The sequence below is a fragment of the Equus quagga genome, chromosome 15 (assembly GCF_021613505.1).
Source record: "Equus quagga isolate Etosha38 chromosome 15, UCLA_HA_Equagga_1.0, whole genome shotgun sequence".
NCBI classification, from domain to species: Eukaryota; Metazoa; Chordata; class Mammalia; order Perissodactyla; family Equidae; genus Equus; species Equus quagga.
In genome coordinates this window covers 12,788,255-12,809,371 of record NC_060281.1, presented here as the reverse complement: position 1 = coordinate 12,809,371, position 21,117 = coordinate 12,788,255, and the positions used below count along the sequence as shown (strand labels likewise).

Genomic DNA, 21,117 nt, shown 5'->3' with positions numbered 1-21,117 from the left:
TAGATTGGAAGACAACATTGTTAAGATAGCAATACTCCCCAAATTGATCTACAGATTTAACTTGGTCCCCAGCAAAATCCTAACTCACTTTTTGCGGGAATTGACGAGTTGATCCTAAAATTCATATAGAAATATAAGAGATACAGAATAGCCAAAGCAGTCTTCAAGAGAAAAGAGGAAAGTTGGAGGACTTACATTTCCAATTTTCAAAACTTAACTACAAAGCTACAATAATCAAGAGTGAGTGAAACAAGCTTAAGGATAGACATATAGATCAACGGAATAGAATTGGAAATTCAGAAATAAACCCTTGTACTTATGGTTAAATTATTTTGACAAGTGTGGCAGAACAATTCAATGAGGGAAAATAATCTTTTCAACAAATGATGTTGAGATAACTGAATATTTATCCGTATGCAAAAGAATAAAGTTATACCTGACATCACACCACATACAAAAATTAACTCTGAATGGAGTGGAGACCTCAATGTAAGAACTAAAACTCTTATAAGAAAACAGGGATAGGGGCCTGCCCGGTGGCGCAGCAGTTAAGTTCATATGTTCCGCTTCTCGGCGCCCCGGGGTTCGCCGGTTTGGATCCCAGGTGCGGACATGGCACCGCTTGGCAAAAGCCATGCTGTGGTAGGTGTCCCACATATAAAGTAGAGTAAGATGGGCATGGGTGTTAGCTCAGGGCCAGTCTTCCCCGTCAAAAAGAGGAGGATTGGCAGTAGTTAGCTCAGGGCTAATATTCTTCACGCACACAAAAAAGAAAACATAGGGCTAAGTCTTTGTGACATTGATTAGGGAATGGTTTCTTAGATATGACACCGAAAGCTCACGCAACAGAAGAAAAAATAGTTAAATTTGACTTCATCAAAGCTAAAGACTTGTGCATCAAAAGCTACTATCCAGAAAGTTAAGACATCCTACTGGTGGGAGAAGGTATTTGCACATCATGTATCTAACAAGAGTCTTATATCCAGAATATATAAAGAATTCATACAACTCAGTAATATTAAGAGAACCCAATTAAAAATGAGCAAAGAATTCGAATAGACCTTTGTTCAAAGAAGATATACAAGTGGCCAATAAGCACATGGAAAGATGCTCAACATCATTAGTCATCAGTAAGTGCACATCAAAACTACAATGATATACCACTTCACGCTCACTAGATTACTGTAATCAAAAAGACAATAACAGATGTTGATGAGGATGGGGAGAAGTTGAAACCGTTATACATTGTTGGTGGGAATGTAAAATGTTGTAGTCCCTTATTTGAGGGGAGCAGGTCCTTCCTCAAAATGTTGAACACAGTTACCATATGATCCAGCCATTCCACTTCTAGTCACATATACCCAAGAGTAATGAAAACATATGTCTACACAAAACTTGTACATAAATGTTCATAGCAATGTTATTCATGGTAGCCAAAATGTGGAAACAACTCAAATTTTCATAAGTGGATGAACTGATAAACAAAATGTGGTATATCCGTTTAAGTGAATGTTATTCAGCCATAAAAAGTAGTGAGGTACTGATACTTGCTTCAACGTGGATGAACCTTGAAAACATGTTAAGAAGCCAGATAGAAAAGGCCACACACTGTATGATTCCATTTTTATGAAATGTCTAGTGTAGGCAAATCCATAGAGACAGAAATTAGGTTAGTGGTGGCCAGTGGCTGGGGTGGGAGTGGGTGGGGGTGGGAAGAGCAGTGCAAGGATAAGGAATGACTTCTGATGGGTATGAAGTTTCTTTTTGGGTAATGAAAATTTTCTGGAATTAGGTGGTGGTGATGTTTATATAACCTTGTGAATATACTAAAAACCACTGAATTGTCCACATTAAAGAGGTGAGTTTCATAGTATGTGAAATGTATCTCAGAAAAAGAAGAGAATGGACCTTAGGCAAACTGGAAGCCTAATACTGCTGAGGGATGATACTCTACCTGGGAAATTGACCTAGTTTATTCTTACGGGAAAAGCTGGTAACGTCGCCTTATGAGTAATGTGCTGAGGTCATTTTGTCTCAGTTACTTACACCTGGTGATCAGGCAGGTACACACAGCCGGAGCCTCCAGAACATTCAGGTGATACGGAATGGGAGTGGAGTTTGGGAGGATACGAAAACCCCAGTGGGAACGCATGGAGAATTTGGGCTATCTAGGAAGGGGAGCATGCTGCTTTGTGTTTACTTTGTGTAGCTGTCGCCATGAGATTCCATATCCTTTACCATTTAAGAAACTGATACCCTCAAGAAAAAAAAGTAAATTTGCCTAAATATATCTGAACATCTCTGCTTTGTTCGGTAAAATTTTCTCCTCAAAAAACAGCATTCTTAAAGGAGAAGGAGGAGTCTATGTAATGGACTGGCATGGTGCCCAAAACGTGGTTGGCAGTCACTAAATGGTTATCATCAATAAACATCTAATTATGACGGCTTGCTAAGAGAAACAGAGCAAGTAGGTAGACTCTGGGTCCTCTGCAGGTTGACGCGGAGGGTGTGGGTCTGATTCTGTCTGCGACCCTTCCAAGCTGACCTTCCCTTGATTGGGCTTGTACTAGGTAAGCCACTGCCCTTGCTAACAAGACCTGGGGCTGGCCTGCTTACCTGTGTTGTATTAGGAGTGCATGCCATCGAGAGGAATAAATCTTCTTTTTGAAAACTGTTACCATATTTAATGCTCTTTTTTGAGGGCTAGGAATCTCTATAAAGTATTATTTCAGAAACAAAAATATTTTTAGAAGAATTTCTAGGACAAGCCACCATAAGGAAGTTTGTAACCAGATTCTTAAATACGAATTTGGTATTGAAAAAGCAGGAATACTGTGAATGTGAAAGCAACTCCCCGATCCCCATCAATATTGTTTTCCCTAGTCAAACGTTGTCATAAATGTTTGTAGGTTTTATATTTCACTACCATTTGTTTGCTTGGGCTCTCTTAATTTATTTTATGCTTTATTTTCTTAATGATTTTGGCCATCAAAATGGAAAAAAAAAAAATCCAAGAGGATTAAAAGGGTTTTTTTAAAATATAGTGGAGAACAGATGTAAATTCTTTAAAGTAACCACTCATCCAGTCCCTGAAATAGAATCCTAAAAATACGGCTAGCCTGCATTCTGACTTACAAGAGTAGAACTTTTGTCCCTGCTATCATGAACTGTGTGAAAGCTTAAGCATTAGTGTGCTGAGGAGAAATGCTTCAACACACTCTCTTCCTGCAGGAGCTTGTTAGATTTTTTTTTTAAACTCCGTTTGGTGGTAGAAATGGTGGGAGTGACAGGGAGGCTAGAAAGTCATGTTTTATGTAGGAGGAGGATGAGGTCATTCCAACAGTATTGCACAGAAATTTAATTTGCTGGAAATTGACGTGTAAGATGTTTGTTAAATAGGGGGGTGGTTAAAAAAATTAAGGTATATATAGACAGTGAGATACTATGCAATTATAAAAAAAAAAGTGCTGGTATATACAGCTAGTAAATGAGACAAAAATCTGTTAATTGAGGAGAGCAAACTTCCAGATGTATACAGAATGCTGTCTTTCGTGCAAAAAAGGGGAGGACGAGACTCTGTCTTCATACCCGCTCGTCTTTACATAAAAGAAAAGTCTAGGTGAATGCATAAGTAACTAACAAAAAAGGTGATTTTCCATGGGAAAGGTTGCAGTGGTGGGAAACCAGATAGATGAGGGACAAAGGTGGGAGGAAAACTTGTTACTTACTACCTAAAAATAGATATTAACGTATTACCTAGTCACAGAGTTGACTTAACAACTCAAGAGTGAGAGACAGAAGACAGTGATTAAAATGCAGGTTCCCTGGTGAATCCGGGCCTTGCCACCCGCCAGTCGTGTGAGACCTTGCTCACATCCCCCTTTGTGCCTTAGTGTTCTCACCCAGAAAGTTAATTCTGGTGAAGCACTTACAACACTGTGTCGTATAATGAGCTGCTTCTGTCAGTAGTAGTAGTAGGAATATTAAAGACCAGTAATTCTTACTGTGTCTCAAGTGTCTGGCTTTTTGTCACATTTGTAAAAGTATTGGAAACATCCGTTGCTTTCTTTTGTCTCTATAACAGCATGTTTTAACTGAAGTGTCTAATAAATGTATGTGGAGTTGGGGTCTCTGTGTTTCTGTTGGCCTGGTGATGAAGGGCCTGACCTCTGAAATGGACAGAATTGGGATCACATCCCCCACTGCAGCACTTCTCAGCAGTGTGTTCCTTGTTAGGTACTGTAAGAGATGCAGAGATGTTTGCGTTGAATTGAATAGGTTGCCTTGATGGGGAAGGCACTGTCCTGAAGTCTCCATTGAAGATGCTGTCTTCTGAAAGACTAGGAAGGGCGATCATTCGTTCTTTCATTCATTTTAGTGTTAATATCTCTGGTCTAGATCTGCACTCAGGCAGATCCTGGTTTACGTCGCTGTTACTAGAACAGTCTGGAGAACCACGTGCTCGAGTGGGCTTCTGCACTGGGTCTGGGACTATCCAAGGCAAGCTCCCCGTGAGAACCAAACCCATGGTTTCATTCTAGAATCAGTTAATGATTCTCTGAGCTGAGAATGACTAGTGCAGATTATCTGCTGAGGTTTGGGCTCATATGAGAGATGGGAGTCAAAGCTATCCCTTTGTTTCCTGTTCCTTGTTGTCTAATTGGTCACCAGTTAGGGACAATATCTGATTAGTTAAAAGTTGGCCAGTGCGAGCAGCTCACCATCTGTAGGACCTGTCCTTTGAGGAGTGTTCTGTGATGGGGATGACTCCTGTGGTTGATTGCGTCTTGTAGCAATCTTCCAGAATACCTGACTCAGGTTACATGCACTTGTAAGGTACCTGACTGTGCCTAGGGACAGGGCCCGTCTCAAGGAAATAAGGCACAAAACTGGCTCTGTTAACTTGAAGGGAAAATATATTATGCCCTGATCGCCGTGGTAGAGATGATTATATTCATTTGTAGGTGAAATCGAGGTATGGTGGTGAAGGCCCTCAGCCGAGCAAATCCAGCTGGTCAGTGAGGCACAGGCGGGGTTTGAGTCCAAGCCTCAGGCCCCTCTCGCCTCAGACTCCGGGGGCTCTTTTCCGAGTGGCATCAGTGGTCCGTGGAGTCTGATATAATATCTGAGTGAGTTCATTTTAAATAGTTTTAAATGCTGGGGAAGCATCAACTCAGAAAGGCTGCTATTCTGTATGCCTTGTTTTACATTAATTTTTGAATTTTGAAAGGTTACAAAAATATGATATTTGTTGTTGTAACACCCATACGTTCACATTTTCCCCTGCTCTCTAAAAACAATAGAAACTAAGAGGTTTTGTAGTCAGAACTTTTTTACTTAACAGGATGTTCTATTCGGGTGTTAGTGTGATAGACTGGGAACTCTGCATTTAATCTAACATGACATTATCATCAAGTTCTATATGTCCATAAGTCTGTTGGCATTTTTTGCTCAAGCAGTATTTGCTTTTAATAACTGTGGCCTATGCCTTTTATCCTCAAGACAGCATTTAAACATACCTTTAAAATGTGTATCATATTTTTAAAGTGACATAAACCAATAAAAGTCCCAGTGTCCTTGGTGTGGTTAAGAAGGTAAGACTTATATATTTACCCAAAATAATATGATTTTTAAAATGTAAATTTTAGAGAGAGCGTTCCAGAGAATGGAGGGCCCCAAGGTGCCTCTAGGCAGTGTAGGGTGGGGGCGGGAGTTCTGGCTTTGGAGCAGGTTTGAATGGTGGCTGTGCTGCTTTCTAATGGACCTCACACAGAGCCTGCCTTTCCTAATCATGTCATCATGGACTGGGCTGTTACTGATCAAGCAATGACCTGTGTAAGGACATTGCACAGCGCCTCCTGCCACAGGGAGGGGCAGGTGTCTCCCCAGCGCTGTTCTCTGTTTCAGGCTGCAGGCCTCGGACCAAGGCTGCAGACAGCATCAGGCGTGTGTAAACTGCTTTTTAAGGTGCTTTTGATGGTGCCCAGCAAGTAACGTTTGTAAAGCAAAGAGGGACTTTTCCCTCCTTTTATTAGTGGATGTCTTTAGTATGTCAGAATAGGTTTTGAAAGTAATGTGTTGAATAGATAAAAATGATAATTCTCTCAGTGATTTTTAAAATATAAATGTGAAAATAGCCAAATGAGCACCACTTCTGCAATCAAACTGGCTTGGGGTTACATGAAAATTTTAAACTGAAAGCAAAGCCTTTTGTTTTTACATTTTTACTCTTACGGTTACTGTTAAACTGTTTTCACCCGTATGTAGAGATGCTCTGGGGAGTAGATGCGGGGTGGCGTCCTTCTCACCTCCTTCTCCTTCCCACTGTTGTTTCTTGAATATTTTGCCCAGAGGAAGTGGAACTAGGAGCTACACCCACCTGACTACAGTTTTTTGAAGAATGTCGCTGTTAAATGTGTAATTACATGTTAGTAGGGATTTTGATTTTTCTTAAAAATATATTCTAAAGAGTTTTATTTATTTGCTCTTGCTTTAATTGTGAAAGCTATTCAGTTTTCAAGAATTGGAGAAGGAGTTAGAGAATTTGTGCATTTCATAGTATAATTAAAATACATTTTCAAGCAAATGGGCTTTAGTATGTATACATACTGTTCAGGCCGATCGAATTTACATTTTCTCGTGTTGTGAAACCAGCTTCCTTAGTCCCCATGATTCTGGCTTTTATGTTGGAAGGAGAATACAGGATTAAGGCGGATTACAGTGTTGGGATGATGTCTGACTCCTTGTGTCCTGTGCGCTCCACTTAAAAGTCCTCCAATTCTGGATGTCACTATGGTGACGTTCGCACAAGTTTGAGTTTGCAGTTGGTGTAGAGCTTAGTGCAATGCCTGTTGGAGTGACAGATGAATCGGTTATCTCCTGAGTCGGGGTTGTGCGTGTGCCTCTGCTTGGAGGTGTGGGGTTCCGGGCGAGGCAGCAGTGCCCCCGCCTGTGAGAATCCCTCCCAGATAACCAGTGTCTGCGGAGAACATCTGTCTCCTTTCACCGTGCCCCCAGAAAACGTGGATTATACCTGAGAGGCAGGAGAGTCTGCTGAAAAGAGCGCCATCCTGGGGTTTAATAAGAATAAAAGCAACGTTATTATCGCTACCATCTATTTAGTCAGCCTTGTGTTCCAGGCACCGCGAGAGGTGCGTTACTGCCTTATCCCTGATGCCTGTGACTGCAGTTCCTTCCCTAACGCTGCTGTCACTTGCTCTGTGAGGGCATGAGCTTAAGCCGAGCACCTGCACTCTCTGCATTGAGATGCACACTCCTTTCAAAGGGGGTGGTCTCCCACTGCTGTCTGGAAGGAGAGCTCTGAGCTCTGTGAGATTAAAGGCATCACTGTCTGATGGTAACGGCACATTTTTGACATACTAAAGTCTGGAAGCACATATCCGGCTTCTGTCTTGGTCCCAGGAGTGGTTGTCTTTCAATGACGAGTGAGTTATTTTCACATGTCAAACGTACAAGGTATTTGAGTGAGGGTTTTCATTTTAACAGTAAAATTCAGGAGGTAGAGACTGTTGTTTTTGGTGGGAGTGGTGGTCATAAATATTTTTCCCCTGGGAGGTGATGTGCAAGGTTTTATTGCATTGCTGCTTGTGGAGTGGGTGTGTGGGGAGGGGGATAGGAAGAATCTCAGGAATTTTCCTTATACTTTTTTCTTCTGTTCATTTCTAGTCTTTATAACCTGGCTTCACTGGAACTGAGAGAGAATCTTCTTACGTATCTTCCTGAGTGAGTCTCTGGGGAAAATAAGAGGAGGTTTTGTACCGAATGAATTTCTTTAAACATTGAAGAAGGAAAAAAAAAGAACTACAGTATTTTGTTAAAAAGAGATTGTGTATCTTTTGGAAAGTTTGGGAGATGCCATTCTTCTCTTAATAGTCCTCCCTATGCAATGTTTACTTCCGTAAAGTCCAAATGAATCTTATTTTTGGAAACTAGTCCTAGTGAGGAATGTCATATTGCTCAGCATTTCTAAGTACTGTCTAAGACCTCCCCCCCCCTTTTTTTTTTTAAATAGCTCTCTTACCCAGCTACGGAGGCTAGAAGAACTTGATTTAGGAAACAATGAAATATATAATTTGGTAAGTCTGTATTGAAGAGAGATTTGGATTTAACTTTGCCCTTTGTTATGTTCACAAAATCAAGCCACACTGTGACAGGCATCTCACATATAAAGTAGAAGAAGATGGGCACGGAGGTTAGCTCAGGGCCAATCTTCCTCAGCAAAAAGAGGAGGGTTGGCAATGGATGTTGGCTCAGGGCTAATCTTCCTTACCAAAAAAATTATATGTTTTTGGGGAGATCTGTAGGGATGCTATAAACCAGCATTTCCACAGATATAGCTTGGCAACGTTAACGAATGTTCTTCAGTTCACACAGGTTAGGAGTTATGATTCAGGGGTGGGAGGATCGGGACTAGAGATGATGGGTGTACGTGGAAATGACTGGCGTTCTTGGAGAGTGTTGGGCGTGCTTTTAGGAAGGGGGAGAAGTACCAGCAAATTATTAACTGTTGAATTAGGATTCTTTGTTTCTTAATGGTACCCAATTATTAACTGTTGAATTAGGATTCTTTGTTTCTTAATGGAAGACTGAAAATTGGATCTTTGTTACCATAACATTGTTCTTTTTGTTTTAGCCAGAATCAATCGGAGCTCTCTTCCATCTGAAGGATCTCTGGTTGGACGGAAATCAGCTGTCAGAATTACCTCAGGTGAGTGGTTGTCTCACGTTGTCACCCCCAAAACATAAGACAGCAGCCACTACCACCATCATGTATTTCCTGCTTCTACATGAGACTTTATATAAAATGGATCTTGAAAACCAAAAATATTGGTTGGAAAAGCACCTGTGGAAAAATATATTGCTACACTCACCGTGCTGTGTTGCCGTAGAAAAATTGAAAGCCTCCCCACCATTTCTACAGAGAGTAAGCAGATCCTTTAGTTCGTGAGGTCCACTTTTTATCTCACCCTTGCCACCCGTAGGCCTTACTGTAAGCCCAGCAAATTTGTAAATTATCAGCCCCTGATTCTGATGGTGTACATTTCTGCCATCCTTTGTCATGTACCAAGTGCTTTGGGATAATTTGGACCACATTTTGTCCTGCAATTGTTGATGTAAAAGCAAGTTAACAGCTTTTATTTCATGTTTCTTCCAAGTATTGCTTATGGTTTAGATAGAATGCCATGGTGTTCTGGTTTTTCCTGTGTGAGAACTATGTTCCAAATGAAATGGAGTCTTATATAGACTTCTGAATGCATGGTTTTCTTGTGGGATCTCAGGAAGCAGGCCTGCCTTCTCATTGGTTGAGAGAGAAACCTAAAGTAACAAATGAAACCAAAATAACAACAAAAAAAGGCATTTTCCCTGTATTTTCTTTTGCTCCAGCTCTTAACTGAATTTTATTCTTTGGTGTATCTTACAGCCAGTCTTTAAAGTCAGGATATATTTCATGATGGTCTGCGTGCTGGTATTTTAAACTAATTCAGAGGCTGTCTCTGCTCAGCAGTGTTGCGATGGGGCTGTGTGCTTGAGGTGGGGAATGCCATAGTAACACAGGGAAATCCGACATTAGAAAAAAGTACTTCAGTACACTCTTGTTTTATTTATTTATTTATCTTTAATATACTTTATTTCCTTAAAAGGAGAAAAGGTGAGGAAGAAGGGTTATTCTCTAGCTATGAGAAATCATTCTGTCAGTTTAGAATTATCCAGCCCATTTATTGTGCATTAATAAGGTTAAAACACCATTAAGTCAACCCTTTTCCTAGGTGTGCCCCAGATAATTTTTTCTTTCTTCTTTTTTTTTAAATTTAATTATTTTCATTGAGGTAACATTGGTTTTATAACATTGTATAAATTTCAGGTGTACATCGTGGTATTTCTATTTCTGTATAGACTACATCATGTTTACCACCCAAAGACTAATTACCCTCCATCACCTTGCTCGTGCCCAGTCACCTCTTTCCCTCCTTCCTCTCTGGTAACCACCGATCCAGTCTCTGTCTCTGTGGGTGTGTGTGTTGTTGCCGTGTTTTTATCTTCAGTTTATGAGTGAGATCATATTGTATTTGACTCTCTCTGACTTACTTCACGTAGTATGAGAATCTTTATCCATTCCTCCCTTGATGGGCACTTCAGTTGTTCCCAAGACTTGGCTATTGTGAATAATGTCACAGTGAACATAGGGGTGCATATGTGCACATTTGTGTTTTCATGTTGTTTGGACAAATACCTAGCAGTGGAATAGCTGGATCACATGGTAGTTCTATTCTTAGTTTTTTGAGGAATCTCCGTACTGTATTCCGTAGTGGCTGCACCAGTTTGCACTCCAGCCAGCATTGTATGAGATTTCTGTTTTATCCATATCCTCTCAACGTTTATTTATAATCTTGTTAATTTATAGCCATTCTGGCAGGCATGAGGTAATATCTCATTGTAGTTTTGATTTGCATTTCCCTAATAATTAGTGATGTTAAACACCTTTTCATGTGCCTGTTGGCCATCTGTATCGCTTCTTTGGAGAAATGTCTGTTCAGATCTTTTGCCATTGTTTCATTGGGTTGTTAGTCTTTTTGTTGTTGAGGAGTATGAGTTCTTTATATATGTTGGATCTTAACCCTTTATCAGATATAGGGTTTGCAGATCTCTTCTCCCAATTGTAAGGTGGTCTTTTCCTTTTGTTGATGGTTTCCTTTGCTGTGTAGAAGCTTTTTAGTTGATGTAGTCCCATTTGTTTATTTTTCCTTTAGTTTCCCTTGCCTGATCAGACATAGTGTTTGAAAATATGCTGCTAAGACTGATGTCAGTGAGCTACTGCCTATGTTTTCTTCTAGAAGTTTTGTGGTTTCAGGTCTTACATTCAAGTCTTTAAGCCATTTTGAGTTAATTTTTGTGTATGGTGTAAGATAATGGTCTACTTTCATTCTTTTGCATGTGGCTGTCCAGTTTTCCCAGCACCATTTATTGAAGAGACTCTCCTTCCTGCATTTTATGTTCTTGGCTCCCTTGTTGAAAATTAGCTGTCCATAGAGGTGTGGGTTTATTTCTGGGCTCTCGATTCTGTTCCATTGATCTATGTGTCTGTTTTTGTGCCAGTATCATGCTGTTTTGGTTACTATGGCTTTGTAGTGTATTTTGAAATCAGGGAGTGTGACACCTCCAGCTTTGTTCTTTTTTTCTCAGGATTCCTTTGGTTATTTGGGATCTTTTGTTGTTCCATGTAAATTTTAGGATTCTTTGTTCTATTTCTGTGAAAGTGTCTTTGGAACTTTGATGGGGATTGCATTGAATCTGTAGTTTGCTTTAGGAAGAATTCTTCCAGCCAAGAACACAGAATATCCTTCCATTTCTTTGTGTCTTCAGTTTCTTTCAACAATGTTTTATACTTTTCAGTGTAGAGGTCTTTCACCTCTTTGGTTATTTTATTCCTAGGTATTTTACTCTTTTTGTTGCAATTGTAAAGGGGATTGTATTCTTAATTTCTCTTCCTGCTACTTCATTGTTAGTGTATAGAAACACAACTGAGTTTTGTATGTTGATTTTGTATCCTGCAACTTTACTGTATTCTTATTATTTCCAAAAGTTTTTTGGTAGATTCTTTAGGGTTTCCTTTATTGAAAATCATGTCATTTACAATTAGTGACAGTTTTGCTTCTTCCTTTCCAATTTGGATCTCTTTTATTTCTTTGTCTTCCCTGATTGCTCTGGCTAGGACTTCCAATACTATGTTAAATAAGAGTGGTGAAAGTGGGCCTCCTTGTGTGGGTCCTATTCTTAGAGGGATAGCTTTCAGTTTTTCTCCATTGAGTATGATATTAGCTGTGGGTTCGTCATATATGTCTTTTATTATTTTGAGATACTTTCCTTCTATAGCTATTTTATTCAGGTTTTTATCATAAATGGTTGCTGTATCTTGTCAAATGCTTTCTTAGCATCTATTGAGATGATCATGTGATTGTATATTTTTCATTTTGTTAATGTGGTATAGCATGTTGATTGATGTGATGATGTTGAACCATCCCTGCATCCGTGGTGTAAATCCTACTTGATCATGGTATATGATCTTTTTAATATATTGTTGTATTTGATTTGCTAGTATTTTCTTGAGGATTTTTAGATCAATGTTCATCAGTGATATTGGCCTGTAATTTTCTCTTTTTTGTGTTGTCCTTGTCTGGTTTGGTATCAGGGTAATGTTGGCCTTGTAGAATGAGTTAGGAAGCTTCCTTTCCTCTTCATTTTTTTGGAAGAGTTTGAGAAACATAGGTATTAAGTCTTCTTTGACTGGTAGAATTCACCAGGGAAGCCATCTGGTCCTGGACTTTTATTTTTGGGGAGGTTTTTGATTACTGTTTTGATCTCCTTACTGGTGACTGGTCTATTCAAATTCTGTACTTCTTCTTGATTCAGTTTTGGAAGGTTGTATGATTCTAAGAATTTATCCATTTATTCTAGATTATCCAGTTTGTTGGCATATAGCTTTTCATAGTATTCTCTTGTAATCTTTTGTATTTCTGAGGTGTCTTTTATAATTTCTCTTCTTTCATTTCTAATTTTATTTATTTGAGCCTGCTCTCTCTTTTTCTTGATGAGTATCACTAAAGAGTTGTCAATTTTGTTTATCTTTTCAAAGAACCAGCTCTTAGTTTCATTGATTTTCACTATTATTTTTTCAGTCTCTATTCATTTACTTCCACTCTAATTGTTATTATTTCCTTCCTTCTACTGATTTGGGGCTTTGTTTGTTCTTCTTTTTCTACTTCCTTTAGGTGCACTGTTAGATTGTTTATCGGGGATTTTTCTTGTATGTTGAGGTAGGCCTGTATTGGTATAAACTTCACTCTTAGAACACCTTTTTCTGTATCCCATAAATTTTGTTAAATGTGGTGTTTTCATTTTCATTTGTCTCCAGGTATTTGTTGATTTCTCCTTTGATTTCGCCCCTGACCTAATCATTGTTCACTAGCATTTTCTTTAATCTCCACATATTTATGACTTTTCTAGTTTTCTTACTGTACTTGATTTCTAGTTTCATACTGTTGTGGTCAGAAAAGATGCTTGGTATTATTTCAGTCTTCTTAAATTTATTGAGACCTGTCTTGTGGCCTAATAATGTGATCTATCCTGGAGAATGTTCCACATGATTCAAAAAGAATGTGTATTCTGTGGTTTTTGGATGGAATGTTCTGGATATGTCTACTGAGTCCATCTGATCTAATGTGTCATTTAAGGCCAGTGTCTACTTATTGATCTTCTGCTTGGATGATCTATCCGTTGGTGTAAGTGGAGTATTAAAGTCCCCTACTGTTACTGTGTTACTGTCTATTTCTCCTCTTATGTCTGTTAATAGTTGCTTTATATATTTAGGTGCTCCTATGTTGGGTGTGTAGATATTTACTAGTGTTATATCCTCTTGTTGGCTTGTTCCCTCTATCATTATGTAGTGCCTTTCTTTGTGTCTTGTTACAGTTTTTGTTTTAAAGTCTATTTTGTCTGAGATAAGTATTGCTACCCCAGCTTTCTTTTCAATGCCATTTTCATGGAGTATCTTTTTCCATCCCTTCACTTTCATTTTGTGAATGTCTTTAAGTCTGAAGTGTGTCTCTTGTATGCACATATACGTGGGTCTTGTTTTTTTATCCAATCAGCCACCCCATGTCTTTTCATTAGAGCATTTAGTCCATTGACATTTATAGTAGCTATTGATAAGAATGTACTTATTGCCATTATGTTAACTTTTTTCCTAGGTGTTTTAGTAGTTCTTCTCTGTTCTTTTCTTCTCTTGCTCTCTTCCTTTGTGGTTTGATAGCTTTCTTTAGTATTATGTTTGGGTTCCTTTCTCTTAATCATTTGTGTATTTATTATAGGTTTTGGGTTTCTGGTTACCATGCGGTTCATATGTAATAAGCTGTGTAAATAGCAATCTATATTAAGTTGATGGTCTCTTAAGTTTTACCTCTTGCTAGAAGCTCTTCTCTTTTACTCCTTTACTCCCACATTTGATGTTTTTGATGTTATATTTAACATGTTTTTGTGCATGTGTATCTGTTAACCTCCTATCATGGAAATCTATAATTTTGGTACTTTTGTGTTTTGACCTTCATGTTAGCTTCATAGGTGGTTGATCTGCTACTTTTACTGCATATTTCCCTTTACCAGTGATTTTATTCATTTATTTTTTTATAATTTTCTTATTCCTGTTTGCGGTCTTTTCTTTTCCACTTAAGTAAATCTGTTTGCCATTTTTTGTAAGGCTGGTTTACTGGTGATAAACTCCTTTAGTTTTTGTTTGTCTGGAAAACTATCTCTCTTTCCATTCTGAATGATAACTTTGCCAGGTAGAGTATTCTTGGCTGTAGGTTTTTTCCTTTCAGTACTTTAAATATATCATGCCACTTCCTTCTAGCCTGTAAGGTTTCTGCTGAGAAGTCTGCTGACAGCCTTATGGGGTTTCCTTTGTATGTAACTTATTGCCTTTCTCTTGTAGCTTTTAGGATTTTCTTTTTATCTTTAATTGTTTTTTTTTAAAGATTTTATTTTTTTCCTTTTTCTCCCTAAAGCCCCCTGGTACATTGTTGTGTATTCTTCATTGTCGGTCCTTCTAGTTGTGGCATGTACCTCAGCGTGGTTCGATGAGCAGTGCCATGTCTGCGCCCAGGATTCGAATCACCGAAACACTGGGCCACCTGCACCGGAGCGCGCAAACTCAACTACTCAGCCATGGGGCCAGCCCCCTTTTAGCTTTAATTCTTGATATTTTAATTATAATATGTCTTGGCGTTGTCCTCTTTGGGTTCATCTTGTTTGGTGCTCTCTGTGCTTCCTGTACCTGGATGTCTGTTTACTTAGGTGATGAGAGTTTTCAGGCATTATTTCTTCAAATAGATTCTCTGCTGTTTTGTCTCTCTCTTAGGTGTATAGATTCTCTGCCCCCTTGTCTCTTCTCCTTATCGGACACCTATAATACAGATCTTAGTGCACTTGATGTGGTCCCAGAGGTCCCTTAGACTATCCTCATTCTTTTTAATTCTTTTTTCTTTTTATCTGTTCAGCTTGGGTGATTTTCTCTAGTCTTTCGTCCAGCTTGCCAATCCATTTTTCTGTATCATCTGCTCTGCTATTGATTTCCTCTAGTGAATTTTTTATTTCCATTATTCTTCATTTCTGACTGGTTCTTTTTATATTTTCCACTTCTTTGTTGAAGTTCTCTCTGAGTTCATCCATTCTTCTCCCAAGATCAGTGACCATCCTTATAAGTTAGTGGATTGTTTATCTTTGTTTTGTTTGGTTATTTTTCTCAAGATTTGTCCTGTTCCCTTGTTTGGGACATATTTCTTTGTTCCCTCATTTTGTATCTTTCTCTGTGATTACAGCTATGTATTAGGTAGATCAGCTGTGTCTCCTGATCTTGGCGAGGTGGTCATATGTAAGAGATGCCTTATGAGGCCCAGCAGTGTGCTTTCCTCTCATCACCAGTCCCCAATGTTCCAAGAGTGTCCCCTGTGTGGGCTACATGTGTCCTTCTGTTATGGCTGGGTTGCTCTTGCTGCAGGTCCCTGGGGAGGCTAGGCTGGCTAGCTAGTTGTAGCACTCAGCTATGTGCAGCTGCTACAGTCCCTTCAGTCACTTTATCTGGTTTGGGGAGTCCCAGCACAGTTGACTACAAGATCTAATAGCACGTTCCTGTTGCAGTTATTCTGTTGAATGAGTACGTCCCCAGCGTGACTGGTTGCTAGGCTCGGGGGCTCACAATTGCTTAGACCTCCAGCCTGCAAGGCTGTTGTCAGCTTTCTCAGGAGTGCAGCTGGGTGGGGCTGGCCCCGGGTGTGGCAGCACACAATTGTTTCAGACTTTGGAAGGTAGGGCAGATCGCCTATGTGGCTGTTTGAGAAGCACAGATCAGCTGCAGCTGACAAGCCCCCCCACCCACAGGGCCACACACCCCGTCAATATAGTCCTGCCCTGTGCACCTGATTGGACTCACTGAAGTGGACCCACTCACCCCACTGCAGAGGTCCCCCACATCCCACCTATGCAGGCCCACAAATTGCCCAAAGGCTTGCTGGTTGGTGGGGCCAGTCCCTAGCTCTGGCTGCCTGCTCTGGCTTCACTGGATTAAATCAGTGCTCTAGTGGGCAGGGAAGACTCTGGGCTAACAGGCCAGGGAAGAACTCTAATGGCATCTTGCAGCATCTATGTCAGCATGCCTGTACTAGGTCACAATAATGGCTGCTGCCAAAGACTCAGTCCCTGGGGAGGTGGTCCCAGCAGCCTTCTACCTCCCTGAGATGTGCCTAGAGCCCATCAGGTGAGTCTCTTTTCACCAAATGGTTATGCACCTTTCTTGTGATTTTGTTTTGCTTTCTGAAACAGGTGAATTTGTGCATGTGCCCTTTAAGAACAGGCTTTTCTTTCTCTTACATTCAATAGCTGTCCTGGGGGTATTTCCCGTTATATTTAATAGCCAGCAAAGCTAGATATTGTGGCACTTGTCTCAGTTGTGTTGAGTTCAACAGCTGCTTATTGTGGTAACGCTCCCCTGCTCAGCTCCCCCACTCCTCCAGGGAAGGATTCATACCTTAAGATTGCTCCCGGCCATGAAGCGCCACGGCTAGCATGTAGTATTTTCCTCTCCAGAAAGGTATTTCTGCCTCTTCCACCTCAGTCAGTACTGTTCCTTGTTGTAGGAGTCCTTTTTATCCAGTTTCCAGTTCTTTCTTAGGGGTAATTATTCCAAGGGTAGCTGTAAATTGGTTGTGTCCGTGGGAGGAGGTGAGTTCAGAGTCCTCCTACACTGCCATCTTCCGAGCAAATAGTAAGTACAGTTTCAGTTGTTGTGGTTATAGCCTGGCGTTATCATGACATCGCTTATGACTAGTGGAACCAAGGAATAGTTTCAGTCCATTTCTGAGGTCTTGGCTGCATTTGGGAAAAGGAGAGGACAGGTCAGCAGCTGATGTGGGTGAGGGTTTGATTAATACTTAGATTTCTCCAGGAAGTTATGAGAAATCCTGATTGAGAGAATTCTGGTTACTTTAGGAGTCAAAATATGGGGGGGAAATGCCAGGAAGTTATCAGGAATTTAATAAGATATCAGCTGTTAGACATGATGGGATAAGAGTATATATACAGTTGTGCATATGTGAGTATGTGAAAAATGCCACATCCTAAACACAAAGAAATTAGAACTCCAGTGATCATGTTATAAACAGTTATTTAAACATCTCATTTGCCCCCCTAGATAAGCTTCTATTAAACCAGGACTAAACACATTAAACAGTCTCAAATAATAATCAGAATTATCTTCCTGTCTTCATTCATGAAAGAAAGAAAAGGATACAAAGACATGTTAGAAGGAATTAATCAAAAAGTAGAACAACTTCAGGGGTCTTGCCTGAAATTAGTAGAAATGTAGTCTGGTTCCCCAAAGACAGGAAATACAGGAGTGGCATCATAGGATGCATCTTAGGTAGGAGGTAGGCTGGAAAGAAAAGATGAGACCAAATTAAATACAGATTGAGGAATGTGTACTTATGTAGGCATCAGGGAGCCACTAGACATGTTTTGAGTAGAAGGGTGGTCTGATTCCATGACTAGAGTGAGCTGTGTTTCCAGGAGGGAAATATGGAAACAGAGTTTGTAGAACAGACTTGGGTACTGAGAGTCAAGACCAGAGCCACCCGTCCAGGTGAGAAGGTAATGAGAGTAGGAATTTAATGTAGTGGTGGTGAGAATGGAAAAGTGGAGGCGATTATAGGAGAGAAAATATGCATTTTGGGAATGGAAGATAACTCTTGAATAGAATGTTAAACTCATTGAGGTACTTTCCCCAACCTGGATAGGCTGTTTTCTTAAAAGCAGTATGCCTCTCTCTTCTGTTGATGTTAGAGGTGTCAGTGGGTCTGTCTGCTCCAGTTTTGCTGGGGAGCAGTTGCATCGATATTTGTTGTGACAAGAACCACCTGCCGTGGGAGATAGAAAGTAGATGATTTCTCAACAGAGAAAATCACAGGTCACCCTGAAGTGTGAGCTGCTTGCTAAGTGATTGCTTCCAAACTAGGAGAACTGGATTCTAGATTCTTTTGTTCCCCTAATTGTGTTTCTTTAAAGTCATTTGTTCTCTCTTGGTGCCAGTCTCTTCATCTATCAGTGAGAACGATTCCATGCCTGCCTGGAGTTGGAGGACTTGGCGTCCCTCCCAGCTCCACGTCTGTGATTCATACAGTTTCCCGTTTTTATTGGAAGGGGGTCTGGAAATTTACTCCAGCCTTCGCATTTAAATGGACGCTAAAGAAACATCCTTAGGACTACTTTGGGATTTGATTGCGAAAAATCACTGTAACAAAGTCCTCTGTGCTATGACAGATTTAAGCATGAGTTTCTTTTTCTGTGTCATTGATGTAGGAGATAGGAAATCTGAAGAACCTGCTGTGCTTAGATGTCTCTGAAAACAGGTTGGAAAGACTTCCTGAAGAAATCAGTGGCCTGACTTCATTAACGGATTTAGTCATTTCCCAGAACTTATTAGAAACAATTCCGGATGGCATTGGTAAGTATTGACAGTAAGTCACTACTAACGGTGCTGGCTGTTGGGGCACACTCTCGTCTTTTGGTCACCACTCTCAGGTCCTGAGGATGTGGCTCTTTCAGTCATCTCATTGTTTGTTTTAGAAGAAGGACTGCAAAGAATATTTAATACAATTTAAGCTTCTCTATACGCAAGTATTTCTGTCGTTCTGGTTTGGTAGCAATTAAAAGGTATTATTACTTATGAGTGTTGACTCATATCTCTTTCATCTGCATCTTATCTCAGTGATTTCAGTAGAGATTGGCCCCAATAATAGAATGTGTTTCAGGCCTATGAGCAATCACTAAGAAATGTCTCACTGAGCATCCTAAATAGTTTATGAGAAAGTAACTTTGACCTTATTGCGTGACTAGGGAAGGGCTGTTAAAGGGAGAATGGTGTGCTTGGGTTGAACCTTTTCTAGCACATTGAGAATAATCTTTTCCTTTAACCATTCTATGCTATTTCCTTTAACAAAAAAATTTAGTCCAGACGTTTCCTTTACCATCAGGGAATTCAGTCCAGTGTGAGAAAATAAACACAAACTGAGAAGATGTAAACAGACATGGACTGGCAGCTCCATGTCTGCAAAGCCGCTTAGAAATTGTAAGAAACTATATTTAACTATATAGTTGTCCTAGGGTAGTTGTCTTTGACGTTCATTTAACTTGTATTCAAAACTTCAAAGGAAGCTGTTGAAAGATTTTCAGTAGTCGGCAAAGCTGTATGACAGAGGACCTCTTCCTTCCTGGTGTTTGGTCGAGATAAAAGTGGTAACTGATCATAGAACGCAGCAGGAAGACGGACTCTGCCTTTTGGTTCAGGTTGCCTGGAAAATTGATGAGGATTTTGACTCTAGGTAGCAATGTTCGCTGACAATCATATATGGCGGCTGAAAGCAGCTGTAGGAACTGGGGGTGTTTTGTTGCCTGGACTAGGGAGAAGGAGGAGGCCTGAGATGGCTGACTTGAAGCATTGGAAGGCTATTATGTAGGAGGAAACGAGATTTATTACATCTTCTAGTTCGTTTGGGTGAAATGAAAGGGCTGTGAATCTCAACTTGATTTAAGAAAGAGCTTTAAAAAAAAAATTTGTTACCAAGTAGTTTGGGCTGCTTAGAAAAGAAATGAGTGCCCTGTCACTAGAAGTATTCAAGGAGAGGCTGCAAGATGACTTGCCAGTGGTATTGTTCAGGAGACCCCTCTGTTGGGGTGAGGTGTGTCGGGTGTAGATTCAGCATGCCCAGCCCAGTGGGGAATGCTCATGTGGCTCCTGACCCTGAGGACAGGTGGAAACCCTCTGGGGACCGTGGTAATAATGGATTATTGATTGTGCTAAGTAAGGAGCTTAAGAACCGGTTGGTTCTGCCTTGCCCTGTGACTGCACAGGAGGCAAGTTAATCCTTTCAACATTTCCCTTTCTCCAGCTTTAGGTCTCTTAAGTCGGAGGCCATTTTCTGATTTTACTGGGAAAAGTGTCATCATGCCAGCCACTCTCAGTGTATAACAAAGGCCATCTGCTCTGTGGACTCTGTCCCCTGAGTTGCAGTTGAAAACGAGGATCTGAATGGTGTAGGATTTTCTTCACTCACCAGGGACTCTGAGGAGCCTGCAGTAAACCGTTCTTCATTTCCATGGCCTTAGGGCATCACCGGTCTGTCCTGTCCAGCCCACTCTTCTTGCCCTGCGTGAATTAGACCCAGTCCTTAATACGTCTTTCAAAGATGACAGTCTTATTCTGCACATGTAGATAGACTTCACAATAGGGATCGTCACTGAGTCACTTTCATTCGTAGGTGATGTAATAAGCTAAACTTACTGTTTTGTTTTTAGTAAGGATGCTTCTTGGAGTAAAACAAAAGTCTCTCCTCTGTACACGAGACATCTCCTGTCCTTAGAGCTCCATCAAGAGCCAGATGTTGGTTTTCCTTTGAATTTTCTGGCTTTGATATGATATTTTTGGGTAGTGACTTTTTAAGTGATCTGCTTCTAATTTCTGACTGTTTTTGATGTTCTGAACACATTATTTTAACTCTCAATCTTTAGTGATCTAAATGAGAATGATGTAATTTCATAATGCGGAAAGCTAGTTGAAACTGTTAACAACAAAAAGAAGAGCAGATAGGAAAGGAAAACAGTTCCAGCTAATGAGGTTAAATACCGCTTTTGCAGGAAAGCTGAAGAAGCTGTCGATCTTGAAGGTGGATCAGAACAGACTCGCCCAGCTGCCTGAAGCCGTTGGGGACTGTGAGAGCCTCACAGAGTTAGTTCTCACCGAGAACCGGCTCCTGGTGGGTGTGGTTTGCGCGTTCAGATGGGTGTTGACAGTGTGGTTTCTGGATCAGCAAGGCTTATTTGGGTAGATTCTACTTGTTTGTAATTTGGGTGGACTAAATGGAAATTTCCTTACGTTATGTCTCATAAAGGGACTGGAGAAGCAAGTGCATGATGTAGAGGTGATCAGTTTTTATCCTGTTTAAGCTCCCCTGTCAGGGTGTGTCTCCCACTTGTGGTACTTCCAATGCAGGGGCT

At 40.3% G+C, this 21,117-nt stretch overlaps 1 protein-coding gene across 1 annotated transcript in view; it reads left to right on the top strand.

The window, feature by feature from the left end:
* LRRC1 (leucine rich repeat containing 1) overlaps window positions 1–21,117 on the top strand; it is a 126,456-nt gene that overhangs the window by 82,996 nt on the left and 22,343 nt on the right. The window contains exons 5-9 of the mRNA XM_046639220.1: window positions 7,687–7,743; window positions 8,033–8,096; window positions 8,654–8,728; window positions 18,424–18,568; window positions 20,758–20,876. Of these exons, the coding sequence (XP_046495176.1) occupies window positions 7,687–7,743; window positions 8,033–8,096; window positions 8,654–8,728; window positions 18,424–18,568; window positions 20,758–20,876 (460 nt within the window). The remainder of the gene's footprint in view (window positions 1–7,686; window positions 7,744–8,032; window positions 8,097–8,653; window positions 8,729–18,423; window positions 18,569–20,757; window positions 20,877–21,117) is intronic.